General features: G+C 34.8%; 1 protein-coding gene and 1 pseudogene across 1 annotated transcript; both read left to right on the top strand.

The window, feature by feature from the left end:
• Window positions 1–3995: 3995 nt before the first annotated feature.
• Window positions 3996–8416, top strand: LOC115990140 (annotated as a pseudogene).
• A 2739-nt stretch (window positions 8417–11155) lies between these two features.
• LOC115990139 (ankyrin repeat-containing protein ITN1-like) lies at window positions 11156–14654 on the top strand. Its single transcript, XM_031113996.1, has 3 exons — window positions 11156–11345; window positions 11613–12074; window positions 12403–14654. The coding sequence occupies exons 1-3, from the start codon at window positions 11156–11158 to the stop codon at window positions 13359–13361; spliced, it is 1611 nt and encodes a 536-aa protein (XP_030969856.1). The 3' UTR covers window positions 13362–14654.
• The last annotated feature ends 537 nt before the right edge of the window (window positions 14655–15191 follow it).

Raw genomic sequence — 15191 nt, 5'->3', positions numbered from 1 at the left:
TGTTTGATCAGGTGTACGTGTATATTTAGTTCTTACATTTGACCGTTTCCGATATAAAATTTTTTATTATTTCCTTTTCTTTTTTTAGAAGTATTTATTTTTTTTAAAAGAAAACATGTGAACTTTTGAAGGCTAAACATCTAAGATTTAAGGTTTATAATTTCAAATTCTTAAAACTAAATATACATGCCAAGAGATTAAAAATAAAACAATAATTGAATAGGGAAATATATACTTATACTATTTCGTATTTTAAGTTTAATTTTACTCACATCTGAGTACCTTAATTACTTATTAAGATTAAACACTTTCCAAAAATATAAATAATAACAAAAAACACATACCTTATAGTAACCCCATATGTTTTGAAAAGATTGTATCAAGCTTTGATAGTGTTGTTAATGACTTTACTTACATATGAGTACCTTAATCACTTACAAAGATTAAACACTTTCCAAAAATATAAATAAAAACAAAAAGCTCATACCTTTTAGAAACCCCATATGTTATGAAAGCATTGTATCAAGCTTTGATAGTGTTGTTAAGGGGTTTAGAGCATATGCACCTAAAACCAAAGGTAATTCCATACTCTTTTTGACACTAATTTCTCACTCTTTGTCTCTCTATCTATCCAGTCCTATTTTTCTTTTGGCCTTTTGATATTTTGTGAAACTAGAATATATAAAAGAACATGAAAACTAACATTGAATGGAGAAAACCTTTCATTTTTTTTAATTAATGAAATTATAAGTGGAAGAGTTCAAGAAGTTGGAAAAGGGAGTAGAACCAAATCTTTTAATTGTCTATATTTATGGCTTAAACTAATCATTGATAAGAAGATGGGAGCTAAACGAAAAGGTAATCATACAAAATGCCACATGGCAGAACCTTATGCACTTCTGCATGAGATCTCTGCTTTTATATATATATTGATTAATTGATGATTTTTTTTTTCTCAAATTAGTCACTTTCTCATTTACATTTTTTTTTTTTTTTTTGTATAAATTCTAAATTTGGAATATGTTCTCCTAGGCTCACAAATACACTAAAAATTTAAAAATATTTTCCTATTAAGAATTTGTTTTCCTTTTTCTTTTCTTTTTTTTCTTTTTTTTTTTAAAGTGGAAACGATAGTATTATAAATCAGAGAAAAGAGTACAACAAGAGAGTTTTTGTTTATATAATTATTTGGATTTTTTCAAAACTCATTTCAAACACAGGAAAATAATTCAAATTTCTACAAAACTAGTTATTTGTGACAAAACATTTTCCTAAATTAACTAATTTTCCTTTTGGCAAGATAGAAGACCATCTATTATCTTATGGGCAATATTTAAATAGTCTCGGAGCATACTTCGGGCTCTCACAAAGGAGGTGGGCCCCATGGTGGGACTCACTTGTAGGGCCCACCCCCTTTGTGAGAGCCCGGGGCAATGCTTTGAACTATCTAAATATTTTCTTTATCTTATACTAGCCTCATCACACATATTTCGTGCGTGCAATGAGACTTTTTTTGGGTTTAGTGTCATAATTTTCCATTTATCTCAATTTGAAATGTTTCTCTCTTCTATCCAATTAAACCACATGCATAGATATTTTTATTTTGGACATAGAAAATACATTCATTAAAATGGAAAAAAATATGTAGTACAAACAGATGTAAAGAGAAAACAATTCAAACACCAACATAAATAAGTAAATAACTCATTAAAAAGAAAGAAAGAAAAAAAGAGTACATTAAAAATAACATTTTTTTAATAATTCAAAAATAAAGAAGAAGAGATTTGAAAAAATAAAAACAAAAGCCAAAAAAAGAATATGAGATTACAATTTAGAAGAAAGGAAACTGGAGAGAGAGAGAGAGAGAGAGAGAGAGAGAGAGAGAGAGAGAGAGAGAGAGAGAGAGAGAGAGAGAGAGAGAGAGACGTTTAAGTCTTGATAATGGAGAAAAAAAAAAGGAAAACGTTAGGCTTAGCGGTCCTATTTCATTCAAGTTTGCATGTTTTCTTAGTATTACGTATTTAAAACTACTAATACAACCAGAAGTGTCATGAGGCTAGCTTCAAGAAATGAACAAATATTACAAGTTTATTTTGTAGCCAAAAAAAAAAAAAAAAAAATCTTATGTTTTTATTTTAAGAATCTAATTTATAAGTGGATAAAGTAATTTGAAAATAAAAGGAGAGTAACCCTATTTTTTAGACAATGTTTTAGTGAGAGTTAGGCTGCGTTTGGTTCATGTAAAATATTTTCCGGAAAGGAAAATATTTTCAAGTGTTTGGTTGTATTATGAAAATTTTTCTAGAAAATAATTTCATGTGTTTGGTAACACTCTGAAAATGCTATTTTCCATCACCGCCCCCACAAAACCCACCACCACACAACAGGAAAACCACCAAAACACCACCACCCACGCCACCACAACAACAACAACAAAATTAGAGATCAAAGAGAGAAAGTAAAAAATCAAAATCACAAACAAATTTTATTACAAAAATTTCAAACGAGAATGAGAATGAATCGGTGCGAGTGGGTTCATCGGTGCGAGTGGGTTTGTCGAGGTTCGTTGGTGCAAGTGGGTTCGCGGTGTGAGTGGGTTCGTCAGGGTTCGTCGGTGCGAGTGGGTTCGCGGTGCGAGTGGGTTCGCGGTGCGACGATCTCTCTACTCTCTCTGTCTCTCTCTTCGCGCTTGGTCCGGAAATGGTGAGACGATCTCGATGATCGGTGACTGGGTTCGACGAGGGTGGGTTTGAACGATCGGAGTGGTGCGATCGTCTTGCTCCGATGCGATCTTCTTGCTTCGACGTCATGATCTTCTTGCTCTTTCTCTCTCTCTCTCTTCTATTTTCCAAGGCCGGAAATCATTTGAAGTGAAAATGAAAACGGAAATGATTTTCCGTTGTTTTGGCTCTCATTTTCGGTCAACTGGAAATGCTTTTCAGTTTGACCGAATTTGAAGTAACAACCAAACATCCAATTTTCTGGAAAATCATTTCCGGAATCAGTTTAAAGTCAATTCAAACGTAGCCTTAGAGTTATATTTTTACGGGATTGTTTTTTAATTTTGTCTCTCCTTAAACGTATGGGTGTAGAGGCATTAAAAAAATTATTAAAAAAAAAAAAAAAAAAAGATCTCAAATAGGGAAAGCTCCCTTAAATAGTGGTATAGATGATCTTATCCAAAACCTGCTTATCCTGCCCAATTGCTACCCTAAAGCAAATTTATATCATTGATTTGGAAGAGGAGAGGAACAAAATGATACTAATATAACTATATAAGAGTAAATCTCTGGACAGTCACACAGACACCTGTCCCCACCAAAACCTAAATAGTAAGACTTACTGTAAATATCATCAAGCATTGAGGGTCCATCATTGGTTCTTTCATCTCAGCTTCGAGTTCCCTTTCAGTCACTAATGTCAAGTACATGGAAAGTTGCCAGAATTTTTGTCTTTCATCAAAATGGTAGAGTGAAAACTGTAAAGGAGAATATCCAAATGTTGCAATACTAGTGATCTTTCCTAATTATGCTTAGAACTTGGCAGCTTCATTTCTCAGAGAAGATAGGAATTAGCAATGGCAACCTAAGTCCTCTTCCATCAGAGTGAAAAGGTTCAATGAAAGCACATAGAAAGTGAAGAAAATTCATATCTAAACGACTAAACCATAACCACACGAGTGCTTCTTCATATTTGACTTTGTCATATTGTATTTGTGGCTTAACAGTATATTACAACGGCTTAAAGAAAGAAAAATATCCAAATGCGACAATACTAGTGATCTTCCTTGAAGATGCTTAGAACTTGGTAGCTGCATTTCTCAAAGGGGTTTCCTTATACCGTATTGCTTAGCTTTTTTATTTTTTTTCCAATATTTGCAGAATCTAACCAGCTGAAAATGCAAAAGCAGCTATCAGTTGCAAAAACAGTGCCAACAAAATTTTCCATCTGACTATCTTGCTCTTTGTAGAGTAACTCTTGGAAGTTTTAAGTAATTGGATCCAAGCCTTTTTGAGGCGATTGCTAAAAATGAAAGACACACTTTTATGAATTTAGTTTGCGAGAATGAAGAAATTCTCCAACAAAGAACAGCTAAAACATTACACACGCCACTGCACCTGGCCTCAAGATTTGATAATATCGACTTGGTCACAGAAATTATCAAGTTGTACCCTGACATGGTTGCAGCTGAGAATAGCAAGCTGGAGACTCCATTGCATGAAGCTTGTTGTCAAGGGAATGTCAAGGTCTTACCACTGCTATTGGATGCCAGTCATTGGGCAGATTGTAAGCTTAATTCTGACAACCAGAGCACATTTTACATGGCTTGCAGTCATGGGCATCTCAATGTGGTCAAGCTCCTTTTGGGTAAGCCTTGGGTGCAGGGGTTGGAAGAAGATAGTTTTGTTCAAAATAGCCTTCATGTAGCTGTTTCAAGAGGATATACAGGTAGGCAAGTTCTATTTACTAACTTTTCACTGTGAGCATATTACCAATAAATTAGGCATGAGAATTTCTGTCTTTATCCATTCCTAAGTCCAGCAGCTGATAATTTCGGACTGAATTAATTATTCAGATGATTTGCAATGTAAATTTCAATTGCTCAGCTAAATTCTGCCTATGTATTGATAAATTAGAGTTGTTGATGCGGGTATAGTTAGGAAGATTTTAGAGGTGTGGCCAGACTTTCCTCAAAAGATTGACAGGAATGGTTATTCACCATTGCACTGCTTTTGTCATAGAGGGCACATGGAGATAACAAGAATGCTCCTAAAAGCTGGTGCAGAACTTGCTCTGGAATTCAATAATGATGGTTACACACCTTTGCACTTGGCAGCGATGAATGGTACAATGCAATTCTAAAAGAATTCACGTCTATGGCTCCAACATCTTTTCAGTGTCGCACAAAGAATGGAGAGACCATTTTTCATCTAATCGTGAGATACAACCACTATGATGCTTTCAAATACTTGGTGCATATTTTCAATGATACCAATATCTTCCAGTGCCCAGATCAATATGGTAACACCATCTTCCATATTGCAGTCTCTGGAGGTCACCATCAGGTGAGGAATGAAAATGAAACCTGTTATAATTGATAGCTGTGATATTAGACCAGCCTGTGGTGAAGTCATGTCTATATGACATATCTAGGTACTAAAGTTTTGCAGAAGAATCTACTATAATTTTTGACTAGTTGTGTCAGATGCATAGTAAATAATTCAAAGTACCTTTGTCATGTCTATGGCTTGTATGTGTGTGCTTATGCACGTGTGGTGTGCAGAAGTTAGTATCCTACTTCTTATATCATACCAAAGTTCTGCGGTGCCCCATGCCTATATCCCCAAGGACAGATCATGTCAATAGTAATATTTCTTTCACATGACATTTTTTTATTGTTTATAGTGAAAGTTTAAGTTGATTGTTGATGTTGATGATGATGATGATATTGGTTGCATATGTGTGTTTCCAAATTAGACTTACGAATTTCAAATTTGTTACAGATTGTGGAGTACTTAATCAACAAAACAACAGTGGATTTCAGTTACCAGAACCATAAGGGACTCACAGCACTTGACATCTTTGACCAGGCCAGTGGAAATGTGCATATAAAACTGATCCAGCAGCAAGTAGAAAAAATTTGTGAAATTCAGGATAATAACACGTCTGAACCAGAATGCTCGTCCAAGCAGACTAATAATTCCCTGACTAGTACCCTGACCAGTCTGGGGCAACAGAAACGTCTCAGTGAAAGACGACAGGGAGAACTAGCAGAACTTTATAAAAGTTGTCAGAGTAAGCAAGATGAGATATATAGTGAGGCAGTTCAGAATGCCAGGAACACAATTACACTAGTGGCTATTTGATTGCCACAGTTACATTTGCAGCAGGTATAAGCCCTCCTGGTGGCATCTATCAAGATGGACCACTCAAAGGAAAGTCCATGGTGTGCAAAACAACAGCTTTCAAGGTATTCACATTAAGCAATAATATCGCATTGTTAACATCTCTATGTATTGTTGTTGTTCTAGTCAGCATCATTCCTTTCCAAAGAAAACCTCAGATAATAATACTGAAGGTTCTCACAAGGTCATGTGGGTGGCAGTGTCATTCATGGCAACAGCTTATGTTGCAGCAACATGGGTCATCATTCCCCATGGTAAGGGAACAGAGTGGATATTTGTAGTTTTACTGTCAATTGGTGGAGGGACCGTAGGCACATGTTTTCTTGGGTTAACTGTTATGATGATAGAACATTGGCTTCGAAAGCAGAAATGGAGAAAAGAGAGAGAAAAGCGGTGACAGACTTGCAAGCATCAGGATGCAAACCTTATATTCTTTCAATTCAGATGTTGAGAGTTCCTGCCATCAAGGATATCACTCATACTAAAAATTCACAGCACTCCCCCCCTTGTTACTTTAATTACGGATAGGTAGAATTGTCTTTCTTAATGCATTTAAGAATCTTAATTATATTTGTATTTTGTAGCCATGAATATAAATTGAATGCATAACCAGTATTTCATGTCTACTCATCCTCCGCAATGCATACATCCAATTACATAAACATTCAAATAATAATCTTCCAATCCATTTGGATGCTATAACCAAACTGCCTGGAAAAAAATTGAATGTTATTACGCGAGAGGAGGGGGGGGGGGGGGGGGGGGAGGTGGCGAAATGTCCATAGGAAGACTCCAGGGTTGAGAGTCAGCTTAGGGAAAAGTCTTCATTGCTTGTTTTAGGAAGGCGTCACCAGTGCATAACAATAATTTTCCAGTAAACTCAGTTTACTTTTGCCTTTTGAGGTTTATTTATTTATTTAAATTTTTAGATGGGTAGTAGATAGTGGGGGAGGTGGGATGATGGGGTTCAAACCACAGACTTGGGACACCACAAAAAATGCCATTACAGCTGGGCTATTACTTGAACCTTGGCTAATTAAGCAAGTGAAAACAGTAAAACATGCTCAAAAGAAAAGCTACAAATTTATTTGAGGTCCTGACTGAATTGCAATGTTCAAAGTATTAAAACATAACTGTGGAGTTTGTTCCAGATTGTGGAGTTATTAACAAAAAAAAACAGTGGAGATCAACTCTCAGAATTATGAGGGACTCACAGCTCTTGGCATCCAAGACCAGGCAGGTAGTATTGATAAATTCCGACATATTAAAGCTATGTTGGAGAGAGCTGGTGGTATTAACATGAAAATTTTACATTCAAAAGAAGTTGAAGGAACTAATCCAGGCATATTTGAGGACACTTGGGAGGCAAATTAGATTAGATATTGTATCCAGGTTGCCCCTAACAAAGGACTTTGGTGATCCACCCAACCAAGGAAATTATGAAGTAAATGCACACCACCATCAAGTTGAAGAGACAGAAAATTCAGGAGGACAACTCAACTAAGCCAGATCATTCACCAAAGAAGACAACTAGCTCCTTGACCAATTTGCAGTGATATAAGCTCCTCAGCAGAAGACGAAAGGTAGAACTAACTAAACTTTATAATGACCATCGAAGTAGGCAACATATATACAGGGAGGCACTGTGAAATGCCAGGAACACAATTACACTTGTTGCCATTCTGATTGCCACAGTTACTTTTACTGCTGGATTAAAGCCTCCTGGTGTTGTTTACCAGCAACAATCATTGAGTGGAAATTCAACAGTGGCTGGAACAACAGCTTTCAAGGTCTTTACAATAAGCAACAACTTTGCATTGTTCACATCTTCGAGCATTGTTATAATTCTAGTCAGTATCATTCCTTTTCAAAGAAAACTACTAATGATGCTACTGGTTGTTACTCACAAAGTCATTTGGTTGGCTGTCTCATTTGTGGCTACATCTTATGTTGCAGCCACATGGATAATTTTACCACATGGTCATGGAAAAGAATGGATACTTGCTATCAGTGCTGCAACCATGGGAACTCTATTCTTCTATCTTGGAGTTGTGTTGGCTAGACACTGGTTGAGGAAGTTGAAGTGGAGGAAAGACAAAGGTAAAAAGCAAGGGACTGTTGCGCTCACTGATAGCAAAACCCAGTCACAATCTGCTAAGCCTGACATCAAACTCGACATCAAGTCTCACTCCACAAACTCTAACACTAGAGATGAAACTCGATCAGAATCCAAATCCAATTTCTCCACCAACTCCGACCTTACTAGTTCCAGATGCCTAGGATATCATGCATACTGAACAGTCAAAATTGAGGAAAGAGTAACTTATTTGATCTTAAAGCAGCAACAAGCTGGTTAGAGTGAAATCTACTCGGCAGCCTAATTTTGCAAAAATAGTTGGGAACTTAAGTATTTGCTTTGAAAATCATTTTGTAGTTTGTACGTTTTGTTCTCATTCATTGAAAATGTTTTATTTCTTGTTTTCCAAGGATTTCATTTGGTTTACAAAGGAAGGAAAATCATTGCACATAATTGGAAAAAATGAAAAGGCATATGGTAATTGTATTTTTATTCTGATAGAAAATTTTGAAAAGTGTGATCCTAATTCCTAAATATGTTTATGAAAGAATTTCCCAACAATTGGTGCTTCCAACTCTACAAAGGCTCTAAGAAAACATAAGTTGTTTCCTTCCAGTTCAATAATCACATTACTTGTTCTAATGACCATTAAATCCAAATTGACTCTACCGGTTCCCTTACTGCCTAATCAAGCATCCTAACTAAATCAAATTACTGTGCAATCAAGTATCCAGTTTAGTAATCTATCCAACCATCAACTATTCAGAAAATTAGAACAGTAAAAAGTGCTATGGAAACAACAAGGTGCCTTTCGAAATGTTATATAAAACATACTTTGACAGTAGTGCATATTGACGGGAAATCCAAGATATTTAACACAAGAAAATTTCATAGCAAGCTTAAACCATGACTAAGAAAAGTAGCGAAATTTGAACATATTTCACAGATTTGTTTTCTAGGAAGAACTTTCTCTCTCACCTGCTACTATATATACATATATATATATATATATATATATATATGGGAAATGTTAGCAAATGCCCTAAGGGTATTTGTTAGTGAATCATTTTACGAAAGTTTTTTATGGGAAAAGAGAAAAAAAAAAATTAATATTGTTAGAATTGTGTGGTTAAGTGATTAAATTTACCGTATCCAATAGCTTAAGCTTTTGGGACAATCAATAATCTAACATGGTATCAGAGTGGAAGGTCCTGAGTTTGATCCATGTCTCCTACTACACTCTTCTTGATTACTTTAAAGAACTGGGGGGAAAAAATTTGGGTTCATGAAAATTTGAAACTTCAAAGAAAAAAAAACAAATAAACTAAACTAAACTAAGCCAAACAATCAAACTGGGCTAAGCTGAATATAAATTTTAAGGAACATTCTAATTTCCAAGGTCTTAACCAATTCAAACAAATGAATCGACAAGAATTATATTTAGTTTTTTTGTTACATAGAACACCAAAGAAGCAAAACCACCATTTGAGACCAAGCCTAATACTAGAACAGGATTTAGAATATTTTTCTTTTTTCATTTTTTTGTTTTTGTTTTTTTGGTCAACAATCAAAATAAAATGGAGCAGAAGCAAAACCAAACCCAACAACTGAAAACAAGGAAAGTTACCTGAAATGGCAGTTGACTTCTTACAGATCTTGCTGGATAAGGGGTGAGTAAGTCAGTCAGGTCATTACCCTGGGAAGTTACCAATGCATGATAGGTAGGTAGAATATGTTATTTAGGTTGGCAGATTAGGCTTCTAAGGGTGTTCCTCATCATGTACTTCATTTAAATTGACCTGGACCATGGACCGTTGCACAGGTAGATCAGATTATTGAGCTCTCGCTAGGCCTAGGATTACACATTGACAATAATAATGTTAGCATGATGAGGTCTATGGGTTATAGAACCACTTTATAACAGGTTATATGTTTGAAGATTGAGGATCATATTTAATTCTTTAAACTAGTCAGATCATATTTAATTATTTAAACTAGTCTTCTCAAACTTTTAAATTTTCCTTGAAATAAATAATCACATATGCATTTCACTTTTCCTGATTAAGTTCTAATTTGTTAATGTGCTTACAATTTACAAGTATATAAATTTATTTATTTGATAGATAACTTGCAAGTATATAATTTATAAGTATGTATACTAAAATTGAGCAATATGTTATCATTATTTCAGATATCAAATTGGTACACTGATATAGTTTGAATATCATATATATAAATGTGGATATCATCTATATAGACGAATATATATATATATATATATATTCGTTTTGTTTCAGCATGATTTGACAGTAACTAGAAAATTACACTAGCTTGATGGTATGTAAAAGCAGGAAGTTCATTTATCAGGATAACAATACGAACTGAACCTAATGTCTAGGCCAGTGTAACTGTTTTATGTTTTATACTGAACTATCTGCCATCACAATGGCAAACTCATCGACAGAATGAATTTTATATGGCCTTCCTCTTTTTCCCTTTTCGGAGTGAGATGGGTGGTGATTTGTCTAAGGCTAATTCATATCATTGACTTGGAAGAGATAAAATAAATGAAAGTAGTGTCAAAATCATCAATCATTGACTTTTTTATAAGTCAACCATTGCCTCTTTCATCTATGCTGATTGTTTAATATTTGACTTTTCATATGAAATTTCTGGCATAAGAGTATATTGCGAGGCCTTAAGAAAAGGAAGATATTTAATTGTTGCAATACTAGAGATATTCCTCGAAGATGCTTAGAACATATCAGCTGCATTTCCAGAGAACATAGGAAGTTTGCAGTTAAAAAGGTTCCATAGAGCAAAGGAGGGATATCTTAACTGCATTGTTCAGTTGTCTTATTCCTTTCCGATTTCTTGCACAAAATTTAACCAACTGAATCAGAAAAGCAATTATCATTGCCATAAGCAGTGCCAACACAAATTTCTATCTGACTATCTTGCTTTTCATAGAGTGAGCCTTGAAGCTTAAGTAAATGGACCAAAGGCTTTTAGAGGCAATTTGTAAGAATGACAGACAAGCTTTTATGAGTTTAGTTAACGAGAATGAAGAAATTCTCCAACAAAGAACAGCTAATACCTTACACCATTGCACCTGGCTTCAAGATTTGGACATATTGAATTGGTCACAGAAATTATCAAGTTGTGCCCTGACATGGTTGCTGCTAATAATAGCAAGCTGGAGACTCCATTGCATGAAGCTTGTTGTCAAGGGAATGTTGATGTCTTAAAGCTGCTATTGGATATCAATTCCTGGGCAGCTTGTAAGCTTAACTCTGACAACCAGAGTGGCTTTCTTATGGCTTGCAATCATGGGAATCTCGATGTGGTTAAGCTCCTTTTGAGTAAGCCTTGTTTATAGGGGTTGGAAGAAGATGATCTTGTTCAAAATTGCCTTCATGTTGCTGTGTCAAGAGGACACACAGGTAGGTTGTCAACTTCTGATAATTAACTTTTCCCTGTTGAACACATCACCAAGCAATTTGACACAAGCATTTCTCTTTGCATCCATTCCTAAGTCCACCTGGTGATAATTTCTTAAAAAATCAAATATGTAGATGATTTGTGATGTAAATTTCAATTGTTCAGCTAAATTATGCTTAATTATTAACAAACTAGAGTTGGTGATGCAGGAATTGTTAGGAAGATTTTAGATGTGTGCCCAAGCTTGATTCAGAAGTTTGACAGGAACGCTTCTTCACCATTACACTGCTCTTGTCATAGAGGGCACGTTGAGATAACAAGAATGCTCCTACAGGTAGATGCAGACCTTGCTCAGGAATTTAATAATGATGGTTACACACCTTTGCACTTGGCAGCAATGAATGGCAACACTGCAATTCTAGAAGAATTCACTTCAATGACTCCAACATCTTATCAGTGTTACACGAAGAATGGAAAGAATGTTTTTCATCTAACTGTGAGATACAACCACTACAATGCTTTCTTATACTTGGTACATATTTTCAATGATACCGATATATTCCACTGTCCAGATCAATATGGTAACACAATCTTACATATTGCAGCCTCTGGAGGTCACCATCAGGTGAGAAATGAAAATGATATCTGTTGTATAATTCATAGTTGAGAAAATAGAACAGCCTATGGTGCAGTCATGTCCAGTTGAAATATATGAAGTACTAAAATTGTGCAGATACACATTTATAATTTCGGCTGAATTGCATCAAATAGACAGTGAACACTTAATAGTACCTTGTCGTGTATATGGTGCGTGTGTGTTTGTGCATGTTAGGGTATGTGAGGTATCCTACTTTAAAAATCATAACCAAGTTCTGTTGTGTCCCAAGCCCAAGTCCTCAAGGACTGCTGAAGTCAGATAGTAACATTTCTTTCAAATGGAAAGATTTGTAAATGTGTGTTACATAGATTAAACTTGATTGTCGATGCTTCTACTGGTTTTATTGTGTGCATGTGTATTTTTCCTAATTAAACTTCTGAAATTCCAATTTGTTACAGATTGTGGATTACTTGATCAACAAACAGTGGTGGATATTAGTTACCAGAACCATAAAGGACTCACAGCCCTTGATATCCTCAACCAGGCCGATGGAAATGTGCATATTAAATGGATCAAGCATCAAGTGGAACAAAATTCTGAAATTCAGGACAGTAACACATCCGAACCAGAATGCTTGTTGAAGCAGACTACTAATACCCTGACCAGTTTTGGGCAACAGAAATGTCGCAGTGGAAAACGATGGGAAGAGCTAGTAGAACTTTATAGATTTCATCAAAACAAGCAAGACGAGACATACAGAGAGGCAGTTCAGAATGCCAGGAACACGATTACACTGGTGGCTATTTTGATTGCCACAGTTACATTTTCAGCTTGTATAAGCCCCCCGGGTGGTGTCTATCAGGATGGACCACTGAAAGGAAAGTCCGTGGTGTACAAAACAACAGCTTTCAAGGTATTTGTATTAAGCAATAATATCGCATTGTTCACTTCTCTATGTATTGTTGTTGTTCTTGTTGGCATCATTCCTTTCCAAAGAAAACCTCAGATGATGATACTGAAGGTTGCTCACAAGGTAATGTGGATAGCATTGTCGTTCATGACAACAGCTTACATTGCAGCAACATGGGTCATCATTCCAGATGGTAAGGGAACAGAATGGATATTTGTGGTGTTACTGTCGATTAGTGGAGGCACTATAGGCACAGCTTTTCTTGGGTTAACTGTGATGATGGTTAAGCATTGGAATCGAAAGCAGAAATGGCGAAAAGAGAGAAAGAAAAACGGGGACAGACTTGCAGACAACAGAATGCAAACCTTACATTCTTTTCCGATCTTGAGAGCTCCAACCTTCAAGGATATCACCCATTCTAAAAACTAGTCTCAAAGTTTTTTGTGTGTGTGTGTGTGTATTCTTTTTGAATGTTAATAAACAATGTCATAATGTTAATAAGAACATTAATATAACTAATTGTAACCATGAGACTTCCTGGAGCTATACATGAATAACTAAATAGAGGTTATATGTCATAAACTCGAATTTATAATAACAGACCACCGGAAACAGTCTGTTCTAATTTGAAAACAATGTATCTACCAGAAAATGCTAAAGCTAATATCAGTTTTAACAAAATGCATGATAGTGATTGGTGCCATGTCAACTACATGTTAAAATGAATTTCTTAATTAAAATTTTTGCTTTGTGCTTTAAATTAACACACATTGTAAGGTTAACAACTTAACATCATCATTGAATGTACAAAATCACAAACTCTAATTTGGTGTTTGGTGCGATATCCAAACTATTTTAAATTGAAGGAAGATGCTAAAGTTAATGTCAGACAATGATATTTATTGGTGCCACATCAATTACATATTAGATAAAGAGTAATGATTATCACACACTCGCTATTGCACCCTCCCTACACACAATTCCACAATTTGAACTTAAATCAACTCGTGCTTTCAAAACATGATTTCAAAGGAAGTGGTAGGCTTTCAACTCAATCCCAATAGCACGCAAATTAGCTTCCAAGGTTAAGCAGTCTCTACAAAGTGTGCTATAGTGAGTGTGTTACAAGATCTTCCCTTGGATAAATTTCTTAATTAATTTTTTGTGATGTGTTTAAAAGTTAACACATCACTTTTTAAACTTCAATATCATGCATAGAATGCATCAAATCACAAAACTCTTGGTCTTGGGTGGTTAGTTAAAAATCTAAAGTATTTAAGTTTGAATTGAGAAACCAATCATATTGATTACAAAAGTCAATAGTGAAAAGTGATTTAGACCCCCTTTAGTTTATTATAAGCGGAATTAATTGCTTTTTCTTGAGTTGCTTCTTGTATAAATGATCTTGAACTCATTTGAACGGTTACAGACTCATTTGACAGTTATATTATCATGGAATTTGCCAACTCTAAAACATAACAAATATCATGGGAGAGAGAAATAGTACCGCAGGTAAAAAAAAAAAAAACAGCCAAGTCAACACTCTGTCACTCCCTTCCATGTGCTCCAACTCTTTCGTTTTCTTCTTCGTTGTCTTTGGTACCAAACTCCCAGTTATAGTTTGGATCGTGGGTTTTTGATTGGTTTAAGAATATGTAAGGATTTATTAAAGGAAAACGGGCCTGGGTTTTTGGATTTTGAAAGTTATGAGAGAAAGATAATAATGGTAACAATGGGACTCACGACTTTAATAGGAGACTCACGACTTACATATACAAATACAATTAGACGACTCACGAGTCTTTAATTATTATTATTTTTTATATTTATAAAAGTCTTGCTGGGTCTTTTTTTTTTTTTTTTTTTTTTTAAGATAATTTCAACTTATAGTATTCGCTTTTTAAAAATGTTAATTAAATTTGAATGTACACTAAGATTGAACCCAAAATCTCTTATTTAACATTATATATTTTATCAGTTGAGTTAATTAAAACTGACTCAATCAATTATAATTCTCTTAAATTGATTTAAAAAAAAAAAAAAGATGATAGAAATATTATTAGAAAGAGGCCCAACGGGGATAAAGAGAAAAAAAGAAAGTCTGTCTATCAAAATCCTTACAAAAGGCCCATGTATTTAACATCATATATTTTATCAGTTGAGTTAACTAAAACTCACTCAATCAATTATAATTCTCTTAAATTGATTTTTTTTTTTTTAAAAAAAAAAAAGATAAAGATGATAGAAATATTATTAGAA

Source organism: Quercus lobata, chromosome 5, assembly GCF_001633185.2.
Source record: "Quercus lobata isolate SW786 chromosome 5, ValleyOak3.0 Primary Assembly, whole genome shotgun sequence".
NCBI lineage: Eukaryota > Viridiplantae > Streptophyta > Magnoliopsida > Fagales > Fagaceae > Quercus > Quercus lobata.
The sequence above is the reverse complement of the archived record's forward strand: the minus strand, read 5'-3'. Positions and strand labels throughout refer to the sequence as shown.